The following is a 25,233-nucleotide window of genomic DNA, read 5'->3' on the forward strand; positions in this document are numbered from 1 at the left end:
TGGTTTCTGAGCGCGACGGGTAGGCCATCTCATGTCTGTGGATCGGATGGCCTCGTGACCATTGGCTTTGGGTAGTAATGGGGCCACGGCCGGGGGAGAATCATACCATAGATCATGGAAAGAATTTGGATGCCTGCGCAAACCTTCTCGAGCCGCTTATCTGCCACACTTACAGTTACCACTACACATACGCTGTTCTAGATGGGCGTACTCAGGAACCGGTGAGAAAAACACCGCAGACTTTCTGGGCACAAGAACAAAAAATATTGGTGCGACGTTGTGTCCTCTTTAGGAGCTCTGTATGTAAACAGAAGTTTTAGACTGGGCGTCGGGGTCAGTTCATCTCGTCCATGATTTCAGCTAGTTCGGCTTCCCTACCAAAGTTTTCAACCAGCGTAAGAGTACAAGGAACGGAGAATTAGGTCATTAATTTTCAACACACGCATACACACTATTAAGAAGAAATCACTTACTCTTTGGCAGTCAGCTTGAACTGGGGTTCTTTTTTTGTGTGAGATGCAGGCTCGGCATGACTTGGGATAGAGTGGGTGCCAATGTGAGGGGCGAAGCGTCGCTGGAGAGTTGTCAGTTCCCATTTGCGCAGGGTCCCGTCTAAGCCCGAGCTGACGAGCCAGGGCTTGTGTGTCTGGGAGTCAATCCAGATTCTCAAGCAGTTGACCTCGTGCCAATGAGCTTTGAGGGCGCCGAACCAGCCATTAGAGACTGTCTTCAATGTGGCCGAAGGCGCTGGTTTGTGCAGCGGACGGCTGGACGAGATGGCCTGTTCCTGATGCTTGATAGCTTTGGCGTCGTAGATCCGGATATCTTTGTCCGTGCTGCCAGTGATCAACCATTTCGGAACGGCCGTCTCAGCGTGGACTGTCTGGGCGAAGAACAGGGGGAGGTTGAGGACGCAGCGGACGAAGTAAGGCTGCTCAATGCGAAGGATGTTGACGATCCGCTGGGTGGACGAGGGCAGGAAGTCGAGGGCAGAATGGAGGACGGCGTTGTTGGCAGAGGCCGTCCAGAGTTGCGCACTGGTCTGGTGGTCGATGTCGTGCCGCAGATCACAGTGATGTCATTGATGCTTGTCTTGTGGGGACAGAAGGTGGAGTCAAGGGTGGCTTTGGTGGTCTGTACAATTGAGGGGATGAGCCAGACTTTGAGGGCGCCCATCAAATTGGCAGACACAAGCAGATGGGGCAAGGTGCCGCTCTTCCTGCTGGAGTACGTCTCTACCTCTGTCGGACAGACGGTCGGGTATGAGTTCAGAGAGTCAATCGGCCGGGTGTGTGATTTGAGAGTCCCGCAACACGCCATCGGAGGATAGAGGGCGTCCGGCCACGTGGTCTGAGCAACAGGAGGTAGTTACGTTACGCTACGTTACTCAAGCATTTTTTGTAACGTAACGTTTTTTGTTACTGTACCCAGTAACGGCAAGCAAAGAGCGCTTTGATGTTAGATTATGAATAAGCCCCACACCTCATTATGAATACGCAGCAACTATCAAAGCAAGTCATCCAATTCTCACTAGCATCCAAGAAAAAGTACCGGTCGCAAACCTAACCTCGATTTTCACTCCACATCAAAAACGACTCATGCGCACACAACCTTGCTGGTCTTTTCCTCACGCGTTTACATCATCATACTTGTGAGGAATAGACTAGTAAGCACATCAACAATCACTAACGTTATCCGCACATCAAACAAATCAAAACTAATCCAAACTTTATCCACCCCTTTTTCTTTCTCCCATCCTTTGTTTATCCTCCTATCCTTTCCGTTAAATCTAGACATAAAAACCTCTTGCGCGCGTCCCTCATAATCACCAAAAACAAAACTCAAATCAAATAATCCCTGCGTCATCGCAGGTATGCTATTTCACATCTTTTCTATCTTATGAATGTATATATAATACCAATCTAATCAATCACTTATTTTCGTCTATCTTTGTTCTTTTTCCTACATTATTGTTTTTCTAGGTGTGTTGCTGTCTTGTCGGAGAAGTCGTCGTCATTGTTCTTACAGGATTCAAACATTGTCATCTCAGGTTCGCTATTTTTGTTATAGTTTATGATTGTTTTATTCTTTTCTTTATTTCATGCTTTACAATAAAATCACGCGTTTACATCATCATACTCGTGAGGAAGAGACTAACATAAAAACCTCTTGCGCGCGTCCCTCATAATCACCAAAAACAAAACTCAAATCAAATAATCCCTGCGTCATCGCAGGTGTGTTGCTGTCTTGTCGGAGAAGTCGTCGTCATTGTTCTTACAGGATTCAAACATTGTCATCTCAGGTGTGTTGCTGTCTTGTCGGAGAAGTCGTCGTCATTGTTCTTACAGGATTCAAACATTGTCATCTCAGGTGCACTTCGTATCATCCTAAAATTTACATGGTAGCGAGAGATCAAAATGGCCAATTGACCCCAATCTGAACAAACACGAATTGCAAATCTCCAAAAGGCCGCCGCCAAGAATGCGATAAGTCAAGGAGGTCTCGTACTTGGAACCGACCAGGCTCATGCTTTTGCAATGTCTTCAACTCTGAACAAGATAAAAGGAATCAAAGATCTAACGGACGATAACTATTCTTCATGGTCAAAACAAATTACCGGAGCGCTCAAGATCATTTATTTTGATCCGTATCTTCAAGATAAATACTATGAAGATTACGCCGTTGGTCCCGAAATCAATGAGATAAATCACAGATGCATCCTCGAATTTCTATTTTCCAGAATGGACGAGGACAACTCCAATCGCTTTTGATCCGGAATCCTTGACGTTGAGATCGCCAAAATCCAAGAAATGATCAAACCGACTGAAGAAGAACTTGAGGCCGACCCAGACGCACAAGCACGCCCCGGGAAGATGGTTGCAGAAATGGAACACGGACCCGCACACCTATGGACTATTGTCAGAGATTTCCACCAAGCCGATAACAAAGCCAATATATATCTCATACAAGCCAAAATCGAGAAGTTCAAGCAAGACTACAAGACTTCAATCTCAAATCATATAGACAATTTCCTCAAGCTCAAGAACGAGTTCTTAAATCAAGGAGGCAATTTTGATGAATCATACCTTGGACGACGCTTACTCCACTCCTTACACAGCACTCACATGCCAGAAGTAAGCAACATTCTGAGAACAGTCAAACCCATTACCAGCCGAGCCGTCATTGCAGCCCTCAAACAATATGAAGACGAAAACAGTGAATTTGATTTCACATCAAGTGGAAAACTCAGCGAAGGGATCAGCAACCTTAAGCTAGCGAATAACGCCTTTAGACAAGACTCCGATAAACCAAAATGCACTCTGACAAAGTGCATAGGCCCGCATCCAGCAGCCAAGTGCTTCAAGAGGCCGGAAAACGCGAAAGCGCAACGAGAATGGTTTGAATCTTGAGGACTCAACCCTCCAAAGAATCACGGGAACCTAGCCAGATCAAATGACAATGTAGATCAAGAAACCGCAAGTCCTCAAGTCAACGTTGCTAGTCACACGAGTGTCCCGACCACTATCAAGAAGGAATACGTGTTCATGGCCTACGGCCAAGAAGTCAACCTAGTCCACCCTAAATTCGAAGCAATCTGGGACACCGGCGCATCTAGCCATATGTTCAACGAATACTCCTTCTTCAAGAACGTGAAGAACACATCGATTCAACCAGAGGCAATTATGACTGCCGGTACGGAAGAGCTGAAAGTGGAGGCTAGTGGCGATGTCGTAATCAAAGGGGTTACTATTGAGAAATTCACACTTCGAAACTCTCTGTACATTCCGTCTCTCCGAAATAATCTCATCGCCGCCGGAGCTCTGAAGCAAAAGGGCGCAATTGAAGTCACCGACCCCAGCGACCCCAAGAAGTTCATTATTGCATTCGACGATCAAACCTTCCTCCGCGGAAGATACGTTAATAACCTAATGATAGTCAAAATTGAGCCGGTCAGCAAAATTTCAACTCAATCTTTAACTGACATTGAAACTAACTCAACCGCTTGTAACACAGATCACAACAGACTAGGACATATAAATCCAACATACCTCAAGAAAACTCTACTGTCTGAATCGATTCCCAGCACTAAATGTGAAACATGTGAATTAAGTAAATCGACAAGGCTCCCATTCTCAGGTACCAAGCCATGTTCTCAAAATCTGCTAGATAATATCCATATAGATCTCAGCGGAATCATTCGAGCGCCTTGTATATTTAACCACTCATATTTCATGTTAATTGTAGATGAATACAGTAGAATGGTGTTTATATATTTCTTGAAAACAAAAACAAAGGAAGAAGTGTTTAACGCAATCAATTCATTCATTCTTCAAGCCGAGCGCCATTGTGAGAAGAAAATAAAAATGATTACCACCGACGGTGGCAGTGAATTCATCAACTCCCTTCTAATTCCTTTCTGCGATTCACTCGGTATCGTGAAGAACACCACGGCTCCGTACACTCCACAACAAAATGGACTTGTCGAGCGTTTCATGCGGACCATATCCACGAAGGCAAGAGCTCTAATGCTCCAGAGCGGAATCCCTACTCGCTATTGGAGCTTGGCATGTGATGCGGCGGTTTACATTCAAAATCGTGTCTTCAATCGCTCACGCAACGGTCTCCCCGAGTGTGCTTATGAGCTATGGTTTGGACACAAACCAAATCTTTGATACATACGAACTTTTGGGTGCATGGCCTATATCCACAACCGCAAAGAACTCAGAGACAATAAATTCAGTCCCACCTCGAGAAAAGGATTCCTTGTTGGATTTGATGAATTTAACCGGAATTATCTCATTTTTGACTATGAAAATCACAAGATCATTAACACCCATGATGTCACCTTTGATGAAGAAAAATTTCCGGAGCGTGGTGATGAGGACCCCGATCAATTCATCATCGAGGACAAGGATGAAGACGACCAAGCAATATCGCCAAACACCACAAGTCATGAGAGCAAATCTATTTCTGACGAATCTGACAAAGAACTGTTCAAAAGTAATCCAAGCGCCGATCAATCGACCACTGAAATTCCTAGAATCAAAGTCATCCCCCCTGGCCCTCCCATCAATCATCCTGATCACCCCAACTATGTACGGCGATCCACAAGAATAAGTCAGCTCCCAAGTCGCGCTTATCTATCTTTGAATAAACCGCAAGCACACGCAGCCTCCTCTGACGATCCCAAGGCCGAACCCAAACGCTTTAAGGACATTCAGGATTCGAAATTTAAAGCCCAATGGATGGAGGCTTGCGCGAAAGAAATTGATGGTATGAGATCCAAGGGCGTCTTCAATCTCACAATCCGGCCCCGGAACCAAAAAGTCATTAAGGGACGATGGGTCTTCAAGGTTAAAACTCTACCTGATGGGAGCATTTCGAAATATAAAGCTCGCTTTGTCGCTAAAGGATATACTCGGGAAGAAGGCGTTTGATTACGACCAAACCTTCTCACCCACCGGTAAACCCTCCTCTCTCCGATTGATCGTGGCTCTTGCATCACGGAACAACTGGAATATTGAACAGATGGACGCAGTGGCAGCATTCCTCAACAGCGATCTAGACGAGGAGATATACCTAGAACAACCAGAGGGTTTCGAGCAAGGCGGTAAAGAGAAAGTTTGGAGGCTCCACAAATCCATATATGGGCTGAAACAATCTGCTTGTCTATGGCATATTGAAGTGGAAAAGTATCTGAAAACTATTGGGTTCCAGAAGACCGAAGCTGATTCCTGCGTCTTCTACCGGTCAAGAAACGGAAAAGAGAGCATCATCTATCTTCACGTCGACAACATGATTATTACTGGAGACAAGATTTCGGCTGTCAAAGAAGAGATCAAAAAGAAGTGGGCCATGGAAGACCTTGGGATTGCGAAATTCGCGGTCGGAATCAAAATTGAACGCGACTCTCATGGTAATTATGCACTTCATCAAGAAGGCATGATTAAACATGTATTGGAGAAGTTTGACATGTCAAATTGCAAACCCGTAAGTACCCCTTTCGGATACAACGTCAAGCTCATCAAGTCTACGGAGGAAGAATCCCTGGAGTTCACCAAGCGAAATCAACGATACCGGAAGGCCATTGGCTCGTTGATGTACATTGCCATTTGTACTAGGCCTGACATTAGTTTCGCGGTCGGGGTTTTATCGTGTTTCCTCAAAAAGCCAAACCAAAAACATTGGGATTCTTTCATTCATGTTCTCCGATATTTAAAAGGTACTATGAGCTTCAGGATTGTCTATCAATCAAATCGTCAAGGAGAACTTTCTTCAAATCCCGGATGGTCATTTCCCGAAATCGCAAGCGATGCGGATTGGGCCGGTGACAAGTCTACTCTGCGTTCCACCACCGGTTACGTATTCAAATTCATGAACAGGGCCATTAGCTGGCGAAGCCGTTTACAACCAACCGTTGCTCTCTCTTCAACAGAAGCGGAATACAGAGCTATAACTGAGGCTGGTCAAGAGGCCCTGTGGCTTGCAAAACTGATGCGGCAACTGAAAATTCCGATTCAAACTCCCCTCGAAATGATTTGTGACAACCTAAGTGCGATACATCTAGCGCAAAACCCAGTGCATCACGGACGCGTCAAACACGTCGCCATAGAACACCACTGGATACGCGAACATGTTCAAGCGGGCACATTCAAAATGAAGCACGTATACGCCTCAAATATGATAGCTGATATCCTCACCAAGAATCTTGGAAAAACCCCATTCATCAAGTTCCGTAACATGATTGGATTGAAAGATGCCGTTCAAATTGAGGGGGACTGTTAGATTATGAATAAGCCCCACACCTCATTATGAATACGCAGCAACTATCAAAGCGAGTCATCCAATTCTCACTAGCATCCAAGAAAAAGTACCGGTCGCAAACCTAACCTCAATTTTCACTCCACATCAAAAACGACTCATGCGCACACAACCTTGCTGGTCTTTTCCTCACGCGTTTACATCATCATACTTGTGAGGAATAGACTAGTAAGCACATCAACAATCACTAACGTTATCCGCACATCAAACAAATCAAAACTAATCCAAACTTTATCCACCCCTTTTTCTTTCTCCCATCCTTTGTTTATCCTCCTATCCTTTCCGTTAAATCTAGACATAAAAACCTCTTGCGCGCGTCCCTCATAATCACCAAAAACAAAACTCAAATCAAATAATCCCTGCGTCATCGCAGGTATGCTATTTCACATCTTTTCTATCTTATGAATGTATATATAATACCAATCTAATCAATCACTTATTTTCGTCTATCTTTGTTCTTTTTCCTACATTATTGTTTTTCTAGGTGTGTTGCTGTCTTGTCGGAGAAGTCGTCGTCATTGTTCTTACAGGATTCAAACATTGTCATCTCAGGTTCGCTATTTTTGTTATAGTTTATGATTGTTTTATTCTTTTCTTTATTTCATGCTTTACAATAAAATCACGCGTTTACATCATCATACTCGTGAGGAAGAGACTAACATAAAAACCTCTTGCGCGCGTCCCTCATAATCACCAAAAACAAAACTCAAATCAAATAATCCCTGCGTCATCGCAGGTGTGTTGCTGTCTTGTCGGAGAAGTCGTCGTCATTGTTCTTACAGGATTCAAACATTGTCATCTCAGGTGTGTTGCTGTCTTGTCGGAGAAGTCGTCGTCATTGTTCTTACAGGATTCAAACATTGTCATCTCAGGTGCACTTCGTATCATCCTAAAATTTACATTTGAATACCGTAACGTTGCCTTTTTTGAGATAACGGCTGGTACCGCGCTGTAACGCATAACAAGCGGTGCTCTGAAGACCGTGCAGTTCCATTTTAGATGGCCAGGGACTGCCCCTGCGTATACTACTTGCAGTTGCACTGCCTGAGAAAATTGATTGGGCTAAATTGGAAAAAGCAGTGCTGATTGGACTGAAGTTGAAACACCGGAGCTTGATATTTTTCCCGCTCTATTCTGCAATACTATAGCCAACAGCCAAAACTGTATCATCTGTCTTGATTTTTAAATCATAAACAATCCAAACCATAAAGAATGAATTCACCAAGCCAACCAGCCGAACCGCTCTCTGGAAACCAGGACAACAATGCGGCACCAACCGGTAACACCTTTGACCAGTCCACTGTGCAGCCACGCCGATCAAGACGGGCCTCATCCGTCCTTGCAGCATCAAATACTGCATCAAAAAGACCAGGCGCACCTTCGTCCGATTCAGCTCAGTCAACTGCGGTGTCGAAAAAGCCGAAGCGCAAGCAGAAGAGATCACGCGGACAGCCCTTGCCTCAGCCCGCCACGGAGAAAGTCACTCAAAAACAAGTGAAGTCTAAAGGAAGTTTTGCCGTTACACAAGCCCAGGTATTTGAAAATTTGCATGTAAAAAGTTTAAAGGAATAGGGTAATTAATCAAATGATCAATCCCTTTTTTTTGGTACTGGTACTGCAGACAAGTGCAGATGGGTTTGATTACGACCAGAATTCAGATGGATCAATTGAAATCCAGCCAAGAGAAAACAAGAAGCCCAAGGAGAATGTGTACGACAAGGTTGTTGATTATTTTCACGATCCAGCGTGGAAGCAGGGGGACCCGCCAAATACAACCTTAAATTACAAATGCAAGTGGTGTGGCCAGAACACTCGGAGCCATACATCATCACTTGGAAATCTGAAGAGCCACCGAGATGGATCTGCTCAATCAGAAAAGAAGAGCTGTGGTTGCCCAAAGCGAGATGAAGCAAAGCAGGCGGGGGCAAAACTACCGCCTACAGTTAGCGAGCGCAATCTTCAGCAATCTCAGGGTGGTGGAGACTCCAAGCAAACCACTATAAATGGATTTCTGCAGGTCAAGACTTTTTTTTTATAACCAAGTACTCAATCAACTTGTTATGATGTGGCAAATTCGACAGGCGCTGCCATGGTCACGCATTGAAGACACTATTCTTTGAGCGGCTTTTCAATATTCAAATGCCAAGGCTTTTCTGTATGGTTGAAGGTGGGTAGCCGACGAATCCAAAAAACTGTACTCAATGCTTAAGACTAACGTCTTCAACGAGTTAAAGGTATTGCTCTTCATTTTTATTTCCTTTTCTTGTTGAGTGGAATCAATCATTTGCAAAGCGGTTTCTGAACATTATCCTATCTCACATTTTTACCTTCTAGAATCTCGACACCAAATTCACACTTATCCATGATGTATGGACAACAAAAGGCAACCGCTTTGCTTTTATCGGTGCCGCCGCGGCTTACATCAATTCTAAGTGGGAATATACTGTGCGCCACCTGACCTTGAAGATGATCCCCTGGAAACATCTTGGTCATCTCTTAGCACGCCCCATTGCTACGCTCCTTAAGAAACACAACCTTTATTCCAAGATGCTTGCGCAAACTACCGACTCTGGATCAAACAATAATACAATGGCAAGGGAAATGTATTCATTGCTCAAGGATGACTATACTTCCGACTCTTGGAATCCAGATACTATAGCCACTAACCCAAAGCTAACACGCCCAAACCTCCAACCATCCTTCCCTCCCAGCCTCTTCACTCATCCCATCACAGCGCAATGAAAACACAAGATCTTATTCACGGGCTTGTGGGACAAGACCATCAAATCATGGGACGTCGAGGTGAGCATTGTACATGCTTTTTTTTTGTTGATAACAGCTGATTTGTATTTGTTTCCTGAAAGACCCAAGTCTTATTATCAACCTCTACCGGCCATATCGACTTCGTCAAGTCAATCCATATCATCCCTAATCTGGGTCTTTTGGTGTCCGGCTCGACAGACCGGGACATCCGACTGTGGGACTTCAAGCAGTCGATTGAGTCATTTGACTGGAGCGAGATTGAGGCGCAATGTCACGCCCAAAGGCGGGCAAAGATCAAGGCGAATCAGTCAAAAACGGAGCAGGAGATTGCGGCTGAGGATGCCATAGAAGACGCCCCAGCGGGTCTCCCAAACTTCAACTCTCCATCCTTGAGCACTCAGACCAACGGTGGGTGGTTACGGTACCAGTAACGGATACCGTAACGGAAACATAACGATTTTTGATTGTTATCGGTACCGTTACCAGTAACGGTAGCTCCGGTACGGTATCATTGCAGGTTTTTAGAGGGAAAAACGGCTTGTTACGTTATTTACGCAGGAAAAAACGTGATTTCGAAGCCGTTACGGTACTAATAACAAAACTTGTCGCTAAAATTTATAAAATGAAAACTACAGAAACAAGGTACTATTTTTTGGCTTCTGACGGTACCAAGGCTGCCAAATTTTTTCCGGAAACCTCGAATTCACCTGTGAGAGGCACTCCTTCACGTAAACATGAGGCTGCTGACACAGCGAGACATGGTGGAAGGGAGCAATCTACCCCGGTTACTGCTACACACATCAGAGGCAGCGGAGAATAATCTCTCCGCTGCGCATGAACTCCCCAAACAGCCAAGGTATGCACAAGCCATCCGAGAAAGGTTTGGATAAGTTTTTGAGTTCGCCATCCACCATTTTAAAGGGGTTGATTTGTGATCAATAGCCCCATCCTCAAAGAGAAGCTCCGCCTTCAAGAAAGCTTCAACCTTGTTTGCATGTGTAGTTTGCTGCTGAGTGGTCTTAGACGCAAGGCAGGCCATGATAGACATGGGCTTATTGGTTGATGGTTTATCAATGACGGTGATTTCAGAGTCATTTACGTCCAGCGTTGTCTTTTTTGTGTTTGATTGTGCCTTGTAGTCCAGATATTTTTGGTTGAGCAAAGCCATGCAGTCGCAGACTTCGCTTCTGGTTTCTCCAAAACCTAGCTCGAAGATGTCCATTCGGTAACAGGGGTGCATGATTGTAGCAAGAATGAGGGTCTCACATCCCATAGCTTCATCTAGATATTTTCCAACACTTTTGAGCATCGCATGGTACATCGGATACAAGGAGTCCGTCTCTTTGGAGACCTCCAACTTTCCGGTGATCTGTTCTTTGAGCGCAAGATACTTTGGAATAACGTGTGCACCAGTGGGCTGGTTGCCTTCCATGTGTGCAGTGAGATCGACAAACACCTGTTTGCAATTTTCAATATTGGGTTAGATTGGATTGGCTACATAATTTTTCAAGACCATGTGGGAAACAAACACTCACCTCAAGCTCTCTATTCAAGCTGTCTATTTCTTTCCAGTCTTTCGGAGTAAACAAGACATCATCAAAAACTCGGCTTTCATTGTGCTGTTGATCCTCCTTTAATAGAAAGTCAATGACTTCTTGAGCCTTGATGGCTTTCCGGTGGCTTTGGTATTTAATATTCCACCGGATCCCCTATCCGGCAATAAGTGGGGAAACTTTGAGGTTCAACTTCTTTGCCGCGCGATCAAAGCTGGCCCGCTGCGCTGCTGATTGAGTGATTTACTTAATTACATTATCAAGTTTTTGGGTGAGATCTTGGAGCCGGCTGGTCTTTGTATGCGTCAAAGATTTCTTTGTGACATTAGGTTTGACATTTCCTCTAGACAAATCATGATCATGATTGGACAGCTCATCATCCGCGTTACCGTAATCACTTTCCGATCCCTCATTGTCGGCACAGGTATGCGTGAAGGCCTTTGGGTTCTTCAAAATTGATTGAATGACAGGTGTTTCGGCACCAACGTTGTTGTCTTCCTCAACTAGCTTCCCAAGGACTGGAAAAAAACCAAGTACAGACTCCTTGGCTTTTCCAGGCGGTAATGTCTTGAGAGACAAAGATGCCAGGCCTGCATTGACAATCAATGCAAGCTTGTGACAGAAGCACTTAATGTGCGGTGGGCCCCTGGCAACTGGCTGGCTACGGTCGGCAATGATGTGGTATGGCACTTGCAACAACATAAAGACTGAGGGTGGTGCGGCGTGGCATTTTCAACAAGGTAGCGACTGAGTATTGCGCGTCAAGGCCTATTGAGGCGTAGACACAAGTGGTGGTGTGAGTGCAGGTGGACTGAGGGTGGTGCGGCGTGGCATTTTCAACAAGGTAGCGACTGAGTATTGCGCGTCGAGGCCTATTGAGGCGTAGACACAAGTGGTGGTGTGAGTGCAGGTGTTGAGTATATAAGGAGCCTCTGGAGTGGGGGATGAAAGCCAGGCGGCTCCCCCGGCTGTGTTTCCAGCGGGGGTTTTGTCTCACCCCGTCCGCTGTTGCACTTGCGCAGTCTGGCGGGGATTATTCGTTGGCCCCCCTTTGCTTAACCGCTGGGGGTCATCCTCCCACTTGTTTTTTGACTGTGCTAGACAGGGATGGACAGTGGGCTATGATATCTCAGCTTGCTGGATTAGGTGGCAGGTTGCAGGTTGCTTTTTTGAATAAATTGTTGTAATGTGACTTTGTTGTGCCGTGTATTTTATGGGGGAAAACCCTGGCCTTTTTCTTATGATTTTTTGGAAAGGGGAATCCCTGGCATTTCTTTTTGTGATTTTGGTATTTTTTAGGGGGAACCCTTGATTTTTTTTTTCCATGATTCTCAAGCTTTAATATACTTGGATAGAGGATACAAGACTTACAGAAACCTTACAGTCTTCAATAGTTATAATACTCATTTCATCAGTAGCTTAGTTGAATCATTACATCACATTCTTTTCACAGATATTTTCTCACATACTAAACCCTTTACATACATTACTCATTATGTACTATGCCTATTGTACACATTACATCATTGGATCTGTGCTTACCCTTTTCAGTAGTGCTCATCATTACAAGTTGTTACTATGTTCACATCACTTTCCCCATTTCTACAATCTTTCATTCCCATAGCCAGAACCTTTCCTCATTTGTACAATCTTCATTCCCATAGCCAGAACTTCTCATTGTCTGTGCTCATCCTTCCTTCATATAAGAACTGTCCTTCCCCCCTCACTTGTACCTTATGCAGATTATTAGATACAGAAATTATAGTGCCCAATCTCATCAACCCATTGCCAGTGAATCATTGCCATTGCTTTCCCCCCTTCAACCATTGCCCCAACCCTCTCATCCTCAGTAGTCAGTAGTCAGCTCATAGTACTAGCTCCTAAGATCAAGTAGAAATCAGCCACACCTTTTCTTCTTTTTCTTAGTGTTACTCTCATCCCCTCAGCATTAGTCAGGAAGGCAGCCTCATCAGCACCCTTGCATAGCTTACATTAGTACTAGTTTTGCTATCCATTTCCCTTCCAAGCTCTATTCTCCCCTTTGAGTAGTTCCACAGCGGCCGGCGTCAATCACAACGGACTACGCTGGCTAGGTCGTTGGAACTTGGACTGCTATAAGCTATACATCAGGGAATACTCTGACAAGGAATCAACAAACACCAAAGTAATCCACCGAGAAACACAGGAATTCTGGGCCAATTGATGCATACCTCACTTCCATCGCAATCCCATTTCACCTAGCCCTCACCACCCTTGCGGGGCAGGAGCAGAATTCCATCAGGCGCCCAGCTCTGTGCTCCCCCGAGCCAGAGAGATGGGTCTAGCGCCTTCGCCCACACACCCTCCGGGGGCTTTCTGCTCCGGAAGAATCCGATCCGTTGCCCTCTCCTCCCTCAAGGACTTCTCCCTGTCCGGTCCCCCCTCCCGGGAGACTTGACACCTGGAGAAGCGCCGCAAGAACGCAGCACAAAGGATCGGGGACCATCCTTCCCTGTCCCACACACAAGAGCCTTGGGAAGTCACTCCCTGACTTCCAGGGCTCTCAACATGTAAGCAGTTAAGTAGTGCCAGCGCTACTAGACTAAGAGACATTGGGTTGATCCGCTGCAGCACCTGCTAGGGCATGGCCGGGTAAGGAAACCCCCCAGGCCACTGCCCGGAGACCAGGCCCGGCGACCTCCCCGGTGTGAGAATGAAAGCTGGTTGGCTGGTGAAGAATGTCCGCTAACCGCCTCCTTCAAGAATATTGATGTCCAGGCTGTGTGATTGTCGGTAACTCGGCTCCGCACTGCTACTTTCCGCTAGCCTTCAGCGCTCCTCTACTGAGCCTGATCTATAGCGTAATAATCCGCAAGTGAATAAAGCTCTGCACATTGTAAGCACAAAAATCCGCAAGTAACTCTTGAATAAGGATAAGAACACAGATAATCCTCTCAATAACTCTCGTACGTCCGTAGTTGTAAGTACAATGATGATGAGTGTAATCTGTAATAATTCGATTGGATAAAGATCATAGCATACAAGAGTCCCCCCTTCCGTCCTCCCCTCCGCGCACATCGCCGTTCCCACCCGATCCCGCACGTCTGACACTTTCCCGCACTAGTCCGCCTACTCCGCCCGCTATCCCGCTTGTCACTTTCCCAGACTCCGCTCCTCTCCGACGCCTGTCCTCCCACCGTCCTCTGTCTAGCCCCCGTCAGTCGTTCTCTCGCCACCACCTTCACCCCAGTTCCACCCGCTGATGGAACCCGCTCGGGCTGTCATGGCTCACCCGCTGACGCGCCGCTGCTACCAGTCCACGTGTGTAGTCCCGCCACAGTCCAGCCCTGTCTTTTTCTGCTCCAATCCGAATACCCAATCCGAAATCTGCAATCCGCAATCCGTGATCCGTGCATTCCAATCCGCGCGTGACTTTCCGTAAGCTTTCCTAGCGTGCTTTCCTGACCTCATCCTCAGTGCTTATGTCACCGGAATGCACCCTGCCTGAGCGGCTTTGTGCATTCCCCGCCCGCGCTATCCCCGCGTGGACATTCTACCGCGCTCGCCTATATAAATCACCACACCGGAGTCCAGGTATGAATGGACCTTGTACAAATTCTTCTTATGTATATCTCAATGTGTTGAGGGATTGACCAGCAGCAAACCAGGTGACTCAGGACTGGAAACAAAGTGAGTGAAAATTTTCACCAGTGAAACTTGAAATTTGAAATTCCTTCTCCCGCACACAACACCACAATGCATATTTAATATGTACTAGTCTAGAATTACTCTTGACAGGATTTGTGCAGCTTAAACACCTTTGGGAATTCCCAATATTTTTCCTGGAGCAGAAGCCCAGACATAAACTTTTTGCCCCCCTCCATCCCCTTGCACTTGCAATAGGCCCAAGGGGGGAGAACCCAGCCCATTTTAATTCATGCTTCATGGATTGAGGGGCCAGTCAAAGGAATTAACTTTCAGGGACTTTAAATATTATCTTGGTGGTAATAGGTCAAACATAATTTTACCTGAAGAAAATCCAATGGGGGGGATGAGTAATTAGGCCTTGCTAGAACTAGGCTGAATTTCTGGTGTCTTTGAGAAGGATACAGGGGAAACCCATGATCTCAATTTGCACAAAAGTGTGGATTTAATATACTTAGATTAAGAATCAGACAGGAGTGTGAACCTCAATTTTCTCATGTAGGGCCTTCCAATCCACCCTTTTGAGTGCTTGTAACCAAAAAATAAACATTGAATTATGTGTTTAGGCTTAGCTGATGGAAATGTTATTTTTCATTGTGATTCTTTGATTCTTTGGCTTCCCTCAAGGGAATCCGGGAAACACTGACTTCGTCGGCTTGTCTCTGAATCCATTATGGGTACATCCGGAAGAGGCGTATCCACGGTCGCACACGTATTTCTGACAAAAACAAAGGTTTTATGTGAGAAAACATCGTTAGAAATGTGAAGTGAGATGAGTTACCTGAAGCGGTGGTTCGGCCGGTACTCGCTACGCATGAACCATCACTAGCTGAAATCAGCCTCCTGAGTCAATAATCAGGTAATTTGACATAAATTTTGAATATACCAGGGTCTGATATTGTGAAGAGATCATTTGGTCTCTCTGGTTGCCAACTGCGGTACGGAAGGCAAACCGGAGATTGTTTTCCGAGTTACCGACTTGATATCCCAAGCTCGAGGCTTTAGGGCGAGTCGTCGCCGTTGAAAAGGCTTTCGATCAGCCTCAGGGAGAGGAGACACAACTGGCTGAGTTACTCACCCGTTTTCGTACAATATGAGACTGCACAGAAGTGGGATAATATATCGGGGAAGAAAAGCTTCAGTTGAAGCAGACATGAATTTAAGGAAATGGTTTTACTCACCATCCACCGTGGATGGCTGTGCCGGGCGTCCTTTTAACAATGCATCAAGTGCAATGCCGTAGGCTCCAACATCCCCTGGCATGCCGCTAGGCCATGAAGATATTATTCCTGTTCAGTGTTAAGCAAAAGGAGTAGAGAAATGAATTTATAAGGAAAGCTCACAAATGATCAACGTTGACAGACAACGGACATATCTGCTGAAGAGCTATGTTGGAAGCCCCGATCAGTCGGGAGGATGCCTGTAACAATTTAAAAAAAAGGAAATATATTTTTAAAGCTAGTCTACATTCTGAAAACTAGAATTGCAAGCTCACCAAACTACCCAACTGAGGTGTCACAATTTCATCGCTGGTCGTGTAGATGATCGTTGTGGGGATAAGCGCATAGGCCGCACTACGGGTGTCCTTGTTGCTGTTAGCTGCATTCATGTACGTTGAGCCCTACATGCTCAGATACCCCGTAGCATCGAATTATCAGATCATGGTGAAGTAGCACGGGGGAGAACATTTTATAGTGTACCAGACTCGCCATTGACTGCTGTAAAATGGAAGGCAAACACCCTCCGGCGATAGTAGATCCAGGGCAAAGGAGCAGGTTGGATGCCGTGCCCTTCATAGAGGGGGCAAGTGAAATGTGCCCTCTGACAAGTTTGTGAATTGAAGGCCAAAAAGCTGTTTTGATAACTTCCGTTAGTTCCCATCTCTTCAGTCCACAAGGTAGAAAAAATAAAATAAACTAACTCGAAGCCCACTGGACCTTATCAGATGGCGAATCGAGGGATTGATAAGTTTTTATAGGACTCATCTTCCCATTACCACAAACAAGCTCAAAATTACCGGTTTAAGAAATGCTTGACTCACATTCGGACCTCCTTGACTAAAGCTAACAATGTTGATCTTACCCCCACTTTGTGTAGATCGGGGTGCGAGACTCTTGATGGCGTACGCGACAAATTCGGCCGACAATTGCATATCGCTGATCGAATAATCTTTGATAAATTAATTTCCGCCACCGGATCAGTTTTGAAGAGAGTCAGGATCGGTATCGGGGTCTGGGACTCACTGGGTGTATCTACCCAGCATACATCAAATCCTTGCGATGGTAAAACTTGGTAATAAGCTGACTGATTACATTTGAATGAGAAACGAAGATATCAGCAGTCTGGATGAAACATTACTTTCAAGGATAAGCGCACAGATTTATAAACCTCACTGGCATTTCCCGCTGTCGTGACATTCTTTTCATCAGCCTCATAGAATTTTGGTGATAGATTTCTACTCTGTTTTTGACTTACCCGTGCCGGGAACCAGTAGCACAATTCCTAGATTGGAAGAAGAATAAAAGCAAGAATCTGTCAATAGTGAAGTCATGAGGAATGTTTTGATTTCAGGATCAAGCAAACCCCTCTCTTTGTTATCAATACCAAATGGGCAAGCGATCATCTTTTTGTACGATCTTTCTGCTTGAGTCTATCGATCGGGTGCGTGGATAAAGTCAGGAGAACGAAAGGTGAAATGATGTTAATGTCCTATTCCAGTGGAATGTTAAACTCATTAAATTTTTGCCAAGACTCACCCATGGCGCGTCACCAGAGATTCGCGCGGGCAAAGGGCCCGCCGGCCCTGCTGTCACATCGTAATAGTGGTCATGGTCTGATAAGATGCCCACTGGTTCTTGTCTTTTTACTAAAGGCAGAGAGAGCACAGATCCTGTGGAATAAAATGAGTAACTTTCATTAGAAGAATGAAGGGTGCGTGAAATTTTGAGAATATTATAACTAACTTGAAGAAACGTTGATGGTTACGATTGAAAGATAAACGACAATCAAAAGAAGAACACCCATTGTGTGACTAATCCTCTTTGCCTGTGGGTGTCCTCTGTCTGAATAGTATATTTTTTTGAAGGAAAAAAAAACTAACTGATGGTGATGGTGGTTGTCGACAATGGAATCCGGATGATTTTGGGAGGAATGTCATGGCATTCATGTGATACATAACTTTTTGGGACAATCGTCCTCCATCTGCAGTATCACCAGTGTTATTGAATCTTGGCGTTCGACGGTCGAACGCTCGCTGTGTGATAATCGGGCGATTATCCATGTGTTATGCCGAAAGCAATATGGGGAGGATAGCGTAGGCCCTAACTCCTATCCTTCGCGCTTCGAGCAGCAGAAACTGGAAATGTGGAATACATAAATAGATCAATCAAAGTGTGACATTTCTCGAAAGAGTGGAGAGTCATCTACTGCCAATGCTTACGGCATGTCCAAGAGCAGATAGAATCTGGATGACCATGTATTCCCTTCCGTCTGTGTAGCCCCTGTTCTTGTCGCACTAGAGTCGAAACCTTGGCATTCGAAAAGTATTCATGCTTGCGTTCCCCCGGAAGAGCGGTCCGATTTGGCATGGAAACTCGGCTAGGTAGAACTAAGCCTGCAGATACTCTTGGTCCTGGTCATGAAGGCCCATGGGGCGCTGACAGTGATGCGTGGTTCAAGGTCGATAAATGAACAAGCGGACAACAATCAGCTACAATCAGGCTCTCTGGCAAGCAACTGCTCAGAAGAGACTCTCCAGGAGACAACTCTGTGGCATCTCGATTCACCTCCCATCATGCCTACGTCGGCGTTACATGTTTTCTTGTTCCCCGTTCTCGGTCAACCTAAAGCACGTTATCTCGACGGTTTTTCTCGCTCGGATCCAGTGAATCAGGATAGCAACTCACAGTTTGTGGCGTGGGCCCAAGGAGCACTAGCATGCGCTGGATGCGTTAACTGAGCTCAGCAATCTTTGCCTACATACCATTGGTGTAAAGAGTCTAAACAGGAGTCGGCCTTAATAACGGAACAGCGTTTTATCTGTGAACTTTTCCATCACTAGCTTCCAGCTTCGAGGGTCTAGTGGTTGTGAGTTACGAACACTGAAAGAACAAAAATTGAGGTGACAGTCAGGGCATCGCTGGGCGTTATGTTGCCCATCGGGCCCGAAGGGTTGATCCAACGGAGGTCTGACTCGAAGGATGCCGGGCTAAACAATCATATCGCTGCGGTGTCTGGCAGGGCACATCGGCAAACATGTCCGCACCTCTGCCATTTGGTAAAGAACAGCACTAACTATCAAGCTTTCTCAAATGCCGCTCCACTGCCCCAGGCATAGAAATTCAAACTACCCTGGTAGAAACAGCAGTAAGCTCCAGCAATATGCTCGCCAGACTCAGTGTAGTATTTAGATAACTGGCGTCTAGGCAGCTGCGCCAACTGTTTGATAGTGGAGCCTGGACTTGTGTTGGGGTGTGTTTTGTAGCGAGAACCTTCATGCACAGCAATAGTGGCCACTGGCACCAGTGATAAAGGGTGGTTCGGGTCTAACTGCTTGATGTTTCGAATCATGTTCCCTCTCCAGAAGAACGTCTCCTGATTCCACTTATCAAACTGTCATCAACACAAGCGATTCGCACTTATTGATGTTACTAACATGGATCTTGGTTGCCTTTCACCTGTTCGAACACTATCGGGTTTTACTCGCAAGACCTCTGCATGAAAGAAAATTTATCTTCCGAGGTATGTTTATTTTGGTGTCTACTCATTGACCAAGTCAATTGCTTATTTTTCACTTTCAAGAACCAACATCAGCTTCAGAGAAACGTGTGTGCTTTCCATCTCATTTGAAAACGTTTTTTTCCACGGATAAAACGGGCACTGAACTTCGATGTATTCAAACATAAACAAATCTTGATAATAAAATAAATCACATAATATAGCTCTGAAATCTGTTGCTCAATGGACTCGTTAGTGATGCTCAAATCTCTTACTATTGCGAGAATATGTACAAGCACTGAATTTGAGACATGAACTTTCCTTCAAAGAATCAGATATCCATGAAAACAGAAGCAAAGAGGAAGGTTCATCAATTCTTCAACAGAGGCGCTGTAAGTTCCCCATTCCAATCTAATAATTTCATTTTGGAATGCGAAGCTCATATTCAACTTGGAAATTGTTGATGGGCAAAGCTAATGTATGCGGTGGAGGTTACTTGAAGCCTGGTTAGTCAGATAGCTTGCAAACCCATGGGTAACATGGATAAGTTGAATTGATGGAACAATTTTTCAATTTTTCCCCCAACCCCAGCTCTAAAACTAGAAGGCCTAAAAAGCATTTTTCCAAAAAATAAAAACAAACCAATCTCAACTGGAGTTGACCCACTTGAAATTCCTGGTAAGCATTCACTAAAAACTTTGATCATAAGGGTACAAAGTGGTGGTTTGATTTATGTTTTGTATGCAGATCTAGATCCTGATGTAAAAAAAGTCTCCTGGGCAGAGCCTCTTGCCACCATGGAGCCCAGTACAAGGGAGCAAACAACAAGAAAATCATGGAATATGTGGTGCTTTTCTAATTCTTGAATGCAATTATATTTTGCATATAGATAATAATTGTCAAAAGGGTGATCAGCAAAAAACATAACAACACAAATATTAAGGCCCTGTTTGGAGCCAATATAATCTGGGCAATATATGATTTTTTTGCCTGAAAATTGATATCCTATGTGACATCTGCACTGCCAGCATATTTGGCTGGGTTGAAGTCATCCCAGTTTAACTGGGATGCACTCAACCAATTTAAACTTGGTTGATCTCAACCAATTAAAAATCATTAATTACGTCGACAAGCACTTTTTCCGCGCAGCATTTCCCCATGCAGGGTTGCGGAAAAAGTGCCTGTTGGCGTAATCAATGATTTTTAATAGAAGGAACAACCTGAGAGGACGACTATTATGGCAGAGCCAGTCAATACCTCTCAGGGTCCTGTGAATATCATGAAATATAAGAGCTCTGAATATGATTAGTTAGATGTGCCGCCTCCACTGGCCCGGTGATGCAAATGACCAACCCAAAGCCAGCGCCAAAGCCCTATTTATATTCTCCACTGTCACAAGAGCCGCGGGCCAACGACATTTCCTCACACAGCATTTGGTCCCCGACATTCCATCCCACCTTGCACGGTTCTTTGTTCCTTTGGAAACGCATTCAATTCCGCCCAATGCATCAGATTGATAAACGCCACAATTCTACAGATCAAAACACCATCATTGCTGTATCTGCCATAATCGGCTCCGACACATGTTGTGCTTTTCTATAAAAGACTACTCAACAGTCCAAATGCACAATTGCTAAAGCAGCACAATAAAATCGTGTCAACTCCTCGTTGGAAATGGTCCCGGTTTTATCAACTCGCTTTTCAAAATCGCACCCAACAATGTTAAAGGCAGATCAGCAACCGCAATAACTACTTTTTTTGGTTGCTTGTGAGTATCTATCCCGCTTATCAATTTGAGTTCCTCCCAATCCCGTCAGTAATCCTGTTATTGTAACCAAAAACCACCCCCATATCCCGTATATTGCAATACCAACAATACCATAACTGGTGAATATTATGACACATTGGGAAGTCGCGTCCGTTGTTTCGGTCGCTGTGCACTGTTCTCAAGTGACACCCTGAAGCCGTGGCTACAAATTGGTTGCTCATCTCGGCGCTAACGCAACATCCAATTTCCAGAACTGTACATTGCTCCGACGTTATAATGTTGAAAATACCGACAACAGTCAATGGGTTTGACAATATTTAATCAGCTGCTCTCCACATTCGATGCATCACCATCTAGCCCATTTCCTCCTCCTCTGGACCCCAACTCAAGATATTTTGTCATATCAACATTCCACATCAGTTCTCCCCAATGGCACCCGTAGTATCCACTCTCCGGCGTCAAAGCCACCCTTTTTTCAGTCGTGCTCCGTTTGACATAACTAAAACAGTGAGTACCATTTATATTGTGCCTTTGCGCAATTCTAATAATTGTCTGCTAGCTCCCACCAGTAATTACCCTGGGTTCGAGCTACGGCCAACTCATGTTTGAATCTACTCTTGCTTTCCTCGATACCAAAACTGGTGAAGATGTCAATATGAAGGTCAAGCTTCAAGGTTACGGCTCGACTGCGACTTCGCTCCTCGAGGACAAAATTTATTTTTTGTTGGGCCGCGTTATAGCTTTAAATGCAAAAACACCACCTGTGTTCTATTTTGAACAAGAACTTACATTCCCTATTGCTGATTCCGAGGGCTATTTGATTTCCCTCGCTAACAAGGCAGGATGTTACGGCTTCGGTGTAGTTATCTCAAAGGCTGAGGAGAAGGATGACAGTTCAGCAACCTCTACCTTTAATAACTTACTGGTAAAGATCCGACACACCGACTATGACGTCCAGGTAAGTTTTTGCTTCTAACTTCGACTGCTGGGCGGCTATCCAAGTCACACTAAACATTTATTTTCCATTGCTAAACTTTGCAGACGCGCAACTTGGTCAGCTTTATTGTCCAGTATAAAGTTGCTGGTAACCGTAACCTGGCAAAAACATTTGGTCTGTTCCAGGTTGGCCGTGAAGTTCTCATTTCCGGCTACATCGCTGGATACAACATTGAGCAGCATATGCTCCAAGTCAATGTAGGTCCGTTCATCATTGCACATGGTGTTTAATTTCAACACTAACCTTTTGCGGCAGGCATTGTCTGTGTCTTTGTCTTCTGGCTACTCCTCTTCATCCGCCGCGGTGAACGCTGCGGAGCCAAGTCCTGTTGCAGGCAATCGTCGCCGACCCATTCAGTAAGTCATACTCCCTGAGTAGAATCGCTGGACCCGCACTCATTGACCATTTGATTCAAAACTCGTTCAACAGAATTGATTTCGGCAGCGATGAAGAAAATGGAGACAATGCCCCCCAAGTCCCTGTAGGAACAAGCAAATTTGTTCAACAGACTCCTCAGGAAGACAATCCCGCGGCCCTCCAAACAGACCTCGCTTCTACCCGAGAGACACCTCAGGCTCCACAAAAGAAGCGCAAATACACCAAGCAAAACACTCAGCCCACTCCGGAAAGAGTACCCGCGCTCGTGACAGATTCCTCTATCGTGTAGCAAATTAGTCTTTAACTAGACATATTCCAGTTATCCAGTATTGTAAACGTGTTGTACAAATCCAGTTCTTACTTTTGTAAATGGGATTTTGCTGTTTGACAATTGACACATCCTCGGACGCTTACATCTTGTGTAAAATGATACATAGCTGTGACTGTGCAATGTTACAACCAAAGTAAACTGGGCTGAACCAAAAATAGCCCGACCACTCATCGTCCTTGTGCACTGATGAGGCGACAAATGTAAATATGGCCCTAAATGTTGGCGGGCAAAAAGTTTGAGCACTGTATATAGTCGTCAGCATATAGGCTAAGAGACACAAATGGGTGTCGCCACTGACTAGGACAGGAATCGTGTCAGGTCCTTGAGCTTCAGTTATCAGCCTTCCCTGGACGTGGACAAAAGAGTTTCCCGTAATTGATCCAATGTGAAACTGCCAAACATCGTCCAATACCACTAGGAACAGAACTGCGCCCTAGAATCGTCACATATTTAGTTCGAAACGTCGAGATCAATTTTGCAATGCGATAAACACAACATGAACGCACGGTTGTACTCTCAACTATGGCTCTGAATGGTGCATCTCCATTACAGAGATACTTGACTTGCCCCTTGATGACCGGGCCCATGTTCGACATTGGCAAAAAATCCGGTGGTGGTGTATCCGATACATTCGTGACCTCTGCTATTACAACAATGCGTTTCCCAATGGTACGTGTAAGCAGGTTCCCGGTAAAAGAGATCCATTGGCCATTTCGCGGTGCCGGTGACATAGGGTCAACTTTGCGGAAGAGTAAGTAGTATTTGGGTGATGTATAAGCGGCCTCATGACTGGTGTTTGGGGTCCTTGTTTGTTGTGGTACTGTAAAAGAATATGAATTGCTGTCGCGAATTTCGCGAATGCTGGATATAACTTCACAACCTTTAATCTTCATTCTAGGGGATTCAATTGAATCCATACACTGCCGCCAGAAGATTACTTTGCTCAGTAGGCACAGGGTATTATATACGATCTGCCATTGGGCATGAAAGCACAATAAGCCGGGGGCTTTTCCCCAACCCGCCTGACGGTTTGCAAACACCCTGCGGCAAAAATATAACCCTGTTCTAAGTCTGAGCCAACAAAAATGAGCCATCCCCGATGTTACTGATGGTCAATACTACATTTGAGGTAACTCGGGCTTTTACGATGAGTGGACCAGGGCCTAAACCGCTACCAAATTGCCTGTTTCGGCAGAACACTAATAAAGCCTTCCACTTGTTGTTGACAATTCAATTACCGCCAGTTAACAGGAGATCATACTCCTGGCAATCCCTGCGCTCCCACTATAATATACCACTACTACCTGGATTTACATATTTCTAAGTTTTCAAATACAACATTCAATGATCTGATGACCGTGTTGGACAACCCTTTAATGTCTTTGTTTGGGTAATGGCTCCTAGCCGATATCTAATCTGCGATAAATGCATCGTTGACCTATTTTGTTACCTGTCAGTGAACAATGAAAGGGGCTAGACTTTACCAACATGACTTACATCGATGTCAAGAACAGAACCAACCCGACGGTCTATATTGCCGGTAATCCATATCCAGTCACCAATATCACTGTACCGGAAAATCTCCATGACAGGGCGCGAACTCGTTGACAAATGGAACAAGCAGGACTGCGGGCAGTAGTCAGAAAACGGAATGCAAGTTATATGTATAAAGGAGACACTTACTTCCTCTGTGTCTGGATCAATGGCAACAACCTTGCTCCCTGTCATTGCGACCTCAAGAACTCCTTCTAATTGTACGTGCTGTAATTCTGTAGGCCTGTGCCCGACGGTAGAGTAGAAACTCGCGGCGTGTGTATAGACGTCAGCGACAGGTTTCCACGAGGTAGCTGTGAACTGCCCGTCAAAGATTAACCAGGATGCGGGATCCGAGCCAGATGGCATTGGTGCAGGAGTAAAAACATTCAACAACAGACCGTGCTGAGGCTGAACTTCAGTTCCTGCCGTTGTCCATGGAAGCACTGAGGGAATTTTGTAAAGGTTGTTCACTCCCAGGCGGGGTCGGTCTGCAACGTATACAACGGACTTGAGGGTAAGTTTGGTGAACGGCATGTTAGATTGGCTTTGGTTCAGATTTTTCTCCCGAAGCACAAGTTCTTTATAAATGCACAAACCCTGAGGTAGCAGGAACAATATCCTCTGTCCACAACCCAGTAATGTTAACGCATCTGGTCGTCACACATCTGTTGTTCCGGCAGTGGCA

At 45.2% G+C, this 25,233-nt stretch overlaps 5 protein-coding genes across 5 annotated transcripts; 2 read left to right on the plus strand and 3 right to left on the minus strand.

Annotated features, from left to right (window-relative positions):
• Positions 1-334: 334 nt before the first annotated feature.
• On the minus strand, positions 335-1,320 carry PtA15_2A88 (uncharacterized protein; the record flags this gene model as incomplete). The annotated part of the gene is made up of 3 exons (XM_053166956.1): positions 335-374; positions 474-1,042; positions 1,141-1,320. 3 exons carry the CDS (start codon positions 1,318-1,320, stop codon positions 335-337), a joined length of 789 nt encoding a protein of 262 aa, XP_053017331.1.
• Positions 1,321-8,034: 6,714 nt separating this feature from the next.
• On the plus strand, positions 8,035-10,110 carry PtA15_2A89 (uncharacterized protein; the record flags this gene model as incomplete). Its single annotated transcript, XM_053166967.1, has 4 exons — positions 8,035-8,316; positions 9,574-9,624; positions 9,687-9,948; positions 10,103-10,110. The coding sequence occupies 4 exons, from the start codon at positions 8,035-8,037 to the stop codon at positions 10,108-10,110; spliced, it is 603 nt and encodes a 200-aa protein (XP_053017332.1).
• Positions 10,111-15,444: 5,334 nt separating this feature from the next.
• Positions 15,445-17,846, minus strand: PtA15_2A90 (uncharacterized protein; the record flags this gene model as incomplete). The annotated part of the gene is made up of 16 exons (XM_053166979.1): positions 15,445-15,540; positions 15,604-15,630; positions 15,709-15,821; positions 15,901-15,921; positions 16,004-16,089; positions 16,166-16,242; positions 16,318-16,443; positions 16,532-16,674; positions 16,744-16,759; positions 16,864-16,991; positions 17,066-17,126; positions 17,199-17,227; positions 17,298-17,324; positions 17,406-17,472; positions 17,579-17,712; positions 17,786-17,846. The coding sequence occupies 16 exons, from the start codon at positions 17,844-17,846 to the stop codon at positions 15,445-15,447; spliced, it is 1,212 nt and encodes a 403-aa protein (XP_053017333.1).
• Positions 17,847-21,907: 4,061 nt separating this feature from the next.
• Positions 21,908-22,970, plus strand: PtA15_2A91 (uncharacterized protein; the record flags this gene model as incomplete). The annotated part of the gene is made up of 4 exons (XM_053166990.1): positions 21,908-22,264; positions 22,348-22,500; positions 22,559-22,659; positions 22,733-22,970. 4 exons carry the CDS (start codon positions 21,908-21,910, stop codon positions 22,968-22,970), a joined length of 849 nt encoding a protein of 282 aa, XP_053017334.1.
• Positions 22,971-24,485: 1,515 nt separating this feature from the next.
• Positions 24,486-25,082, minus strand: PtA15_2A92 (uncharacterized protein; the record flags this gene model as incomplete). The annotated part of the gene is made up of 1 exon (XM_053167001.1): positions 24,486-25,082. One exon carries the CDS (start codon positions 25,080-25,082, stop codon positions 24,486-24,488), a length of 597 nt encoding a protein of 198 aa, XP_053017335.1.
• Between the last annotated feature and the right edge of the window lie 151 nt (positions 25,083-25,233).

Source organism: Puccinia triticina, chromosome 2A, assembly GCF_026914185.1.
Source record: "Puccinia triticina chromosome 2A, complete sequence".
Lineage (NCBI taxonomy): Eukaryota > Fungi > Basidiomycota > Pucciniomycetes > Pucciniales > Pucciniaceae > Puccinia > Puccinia triticina.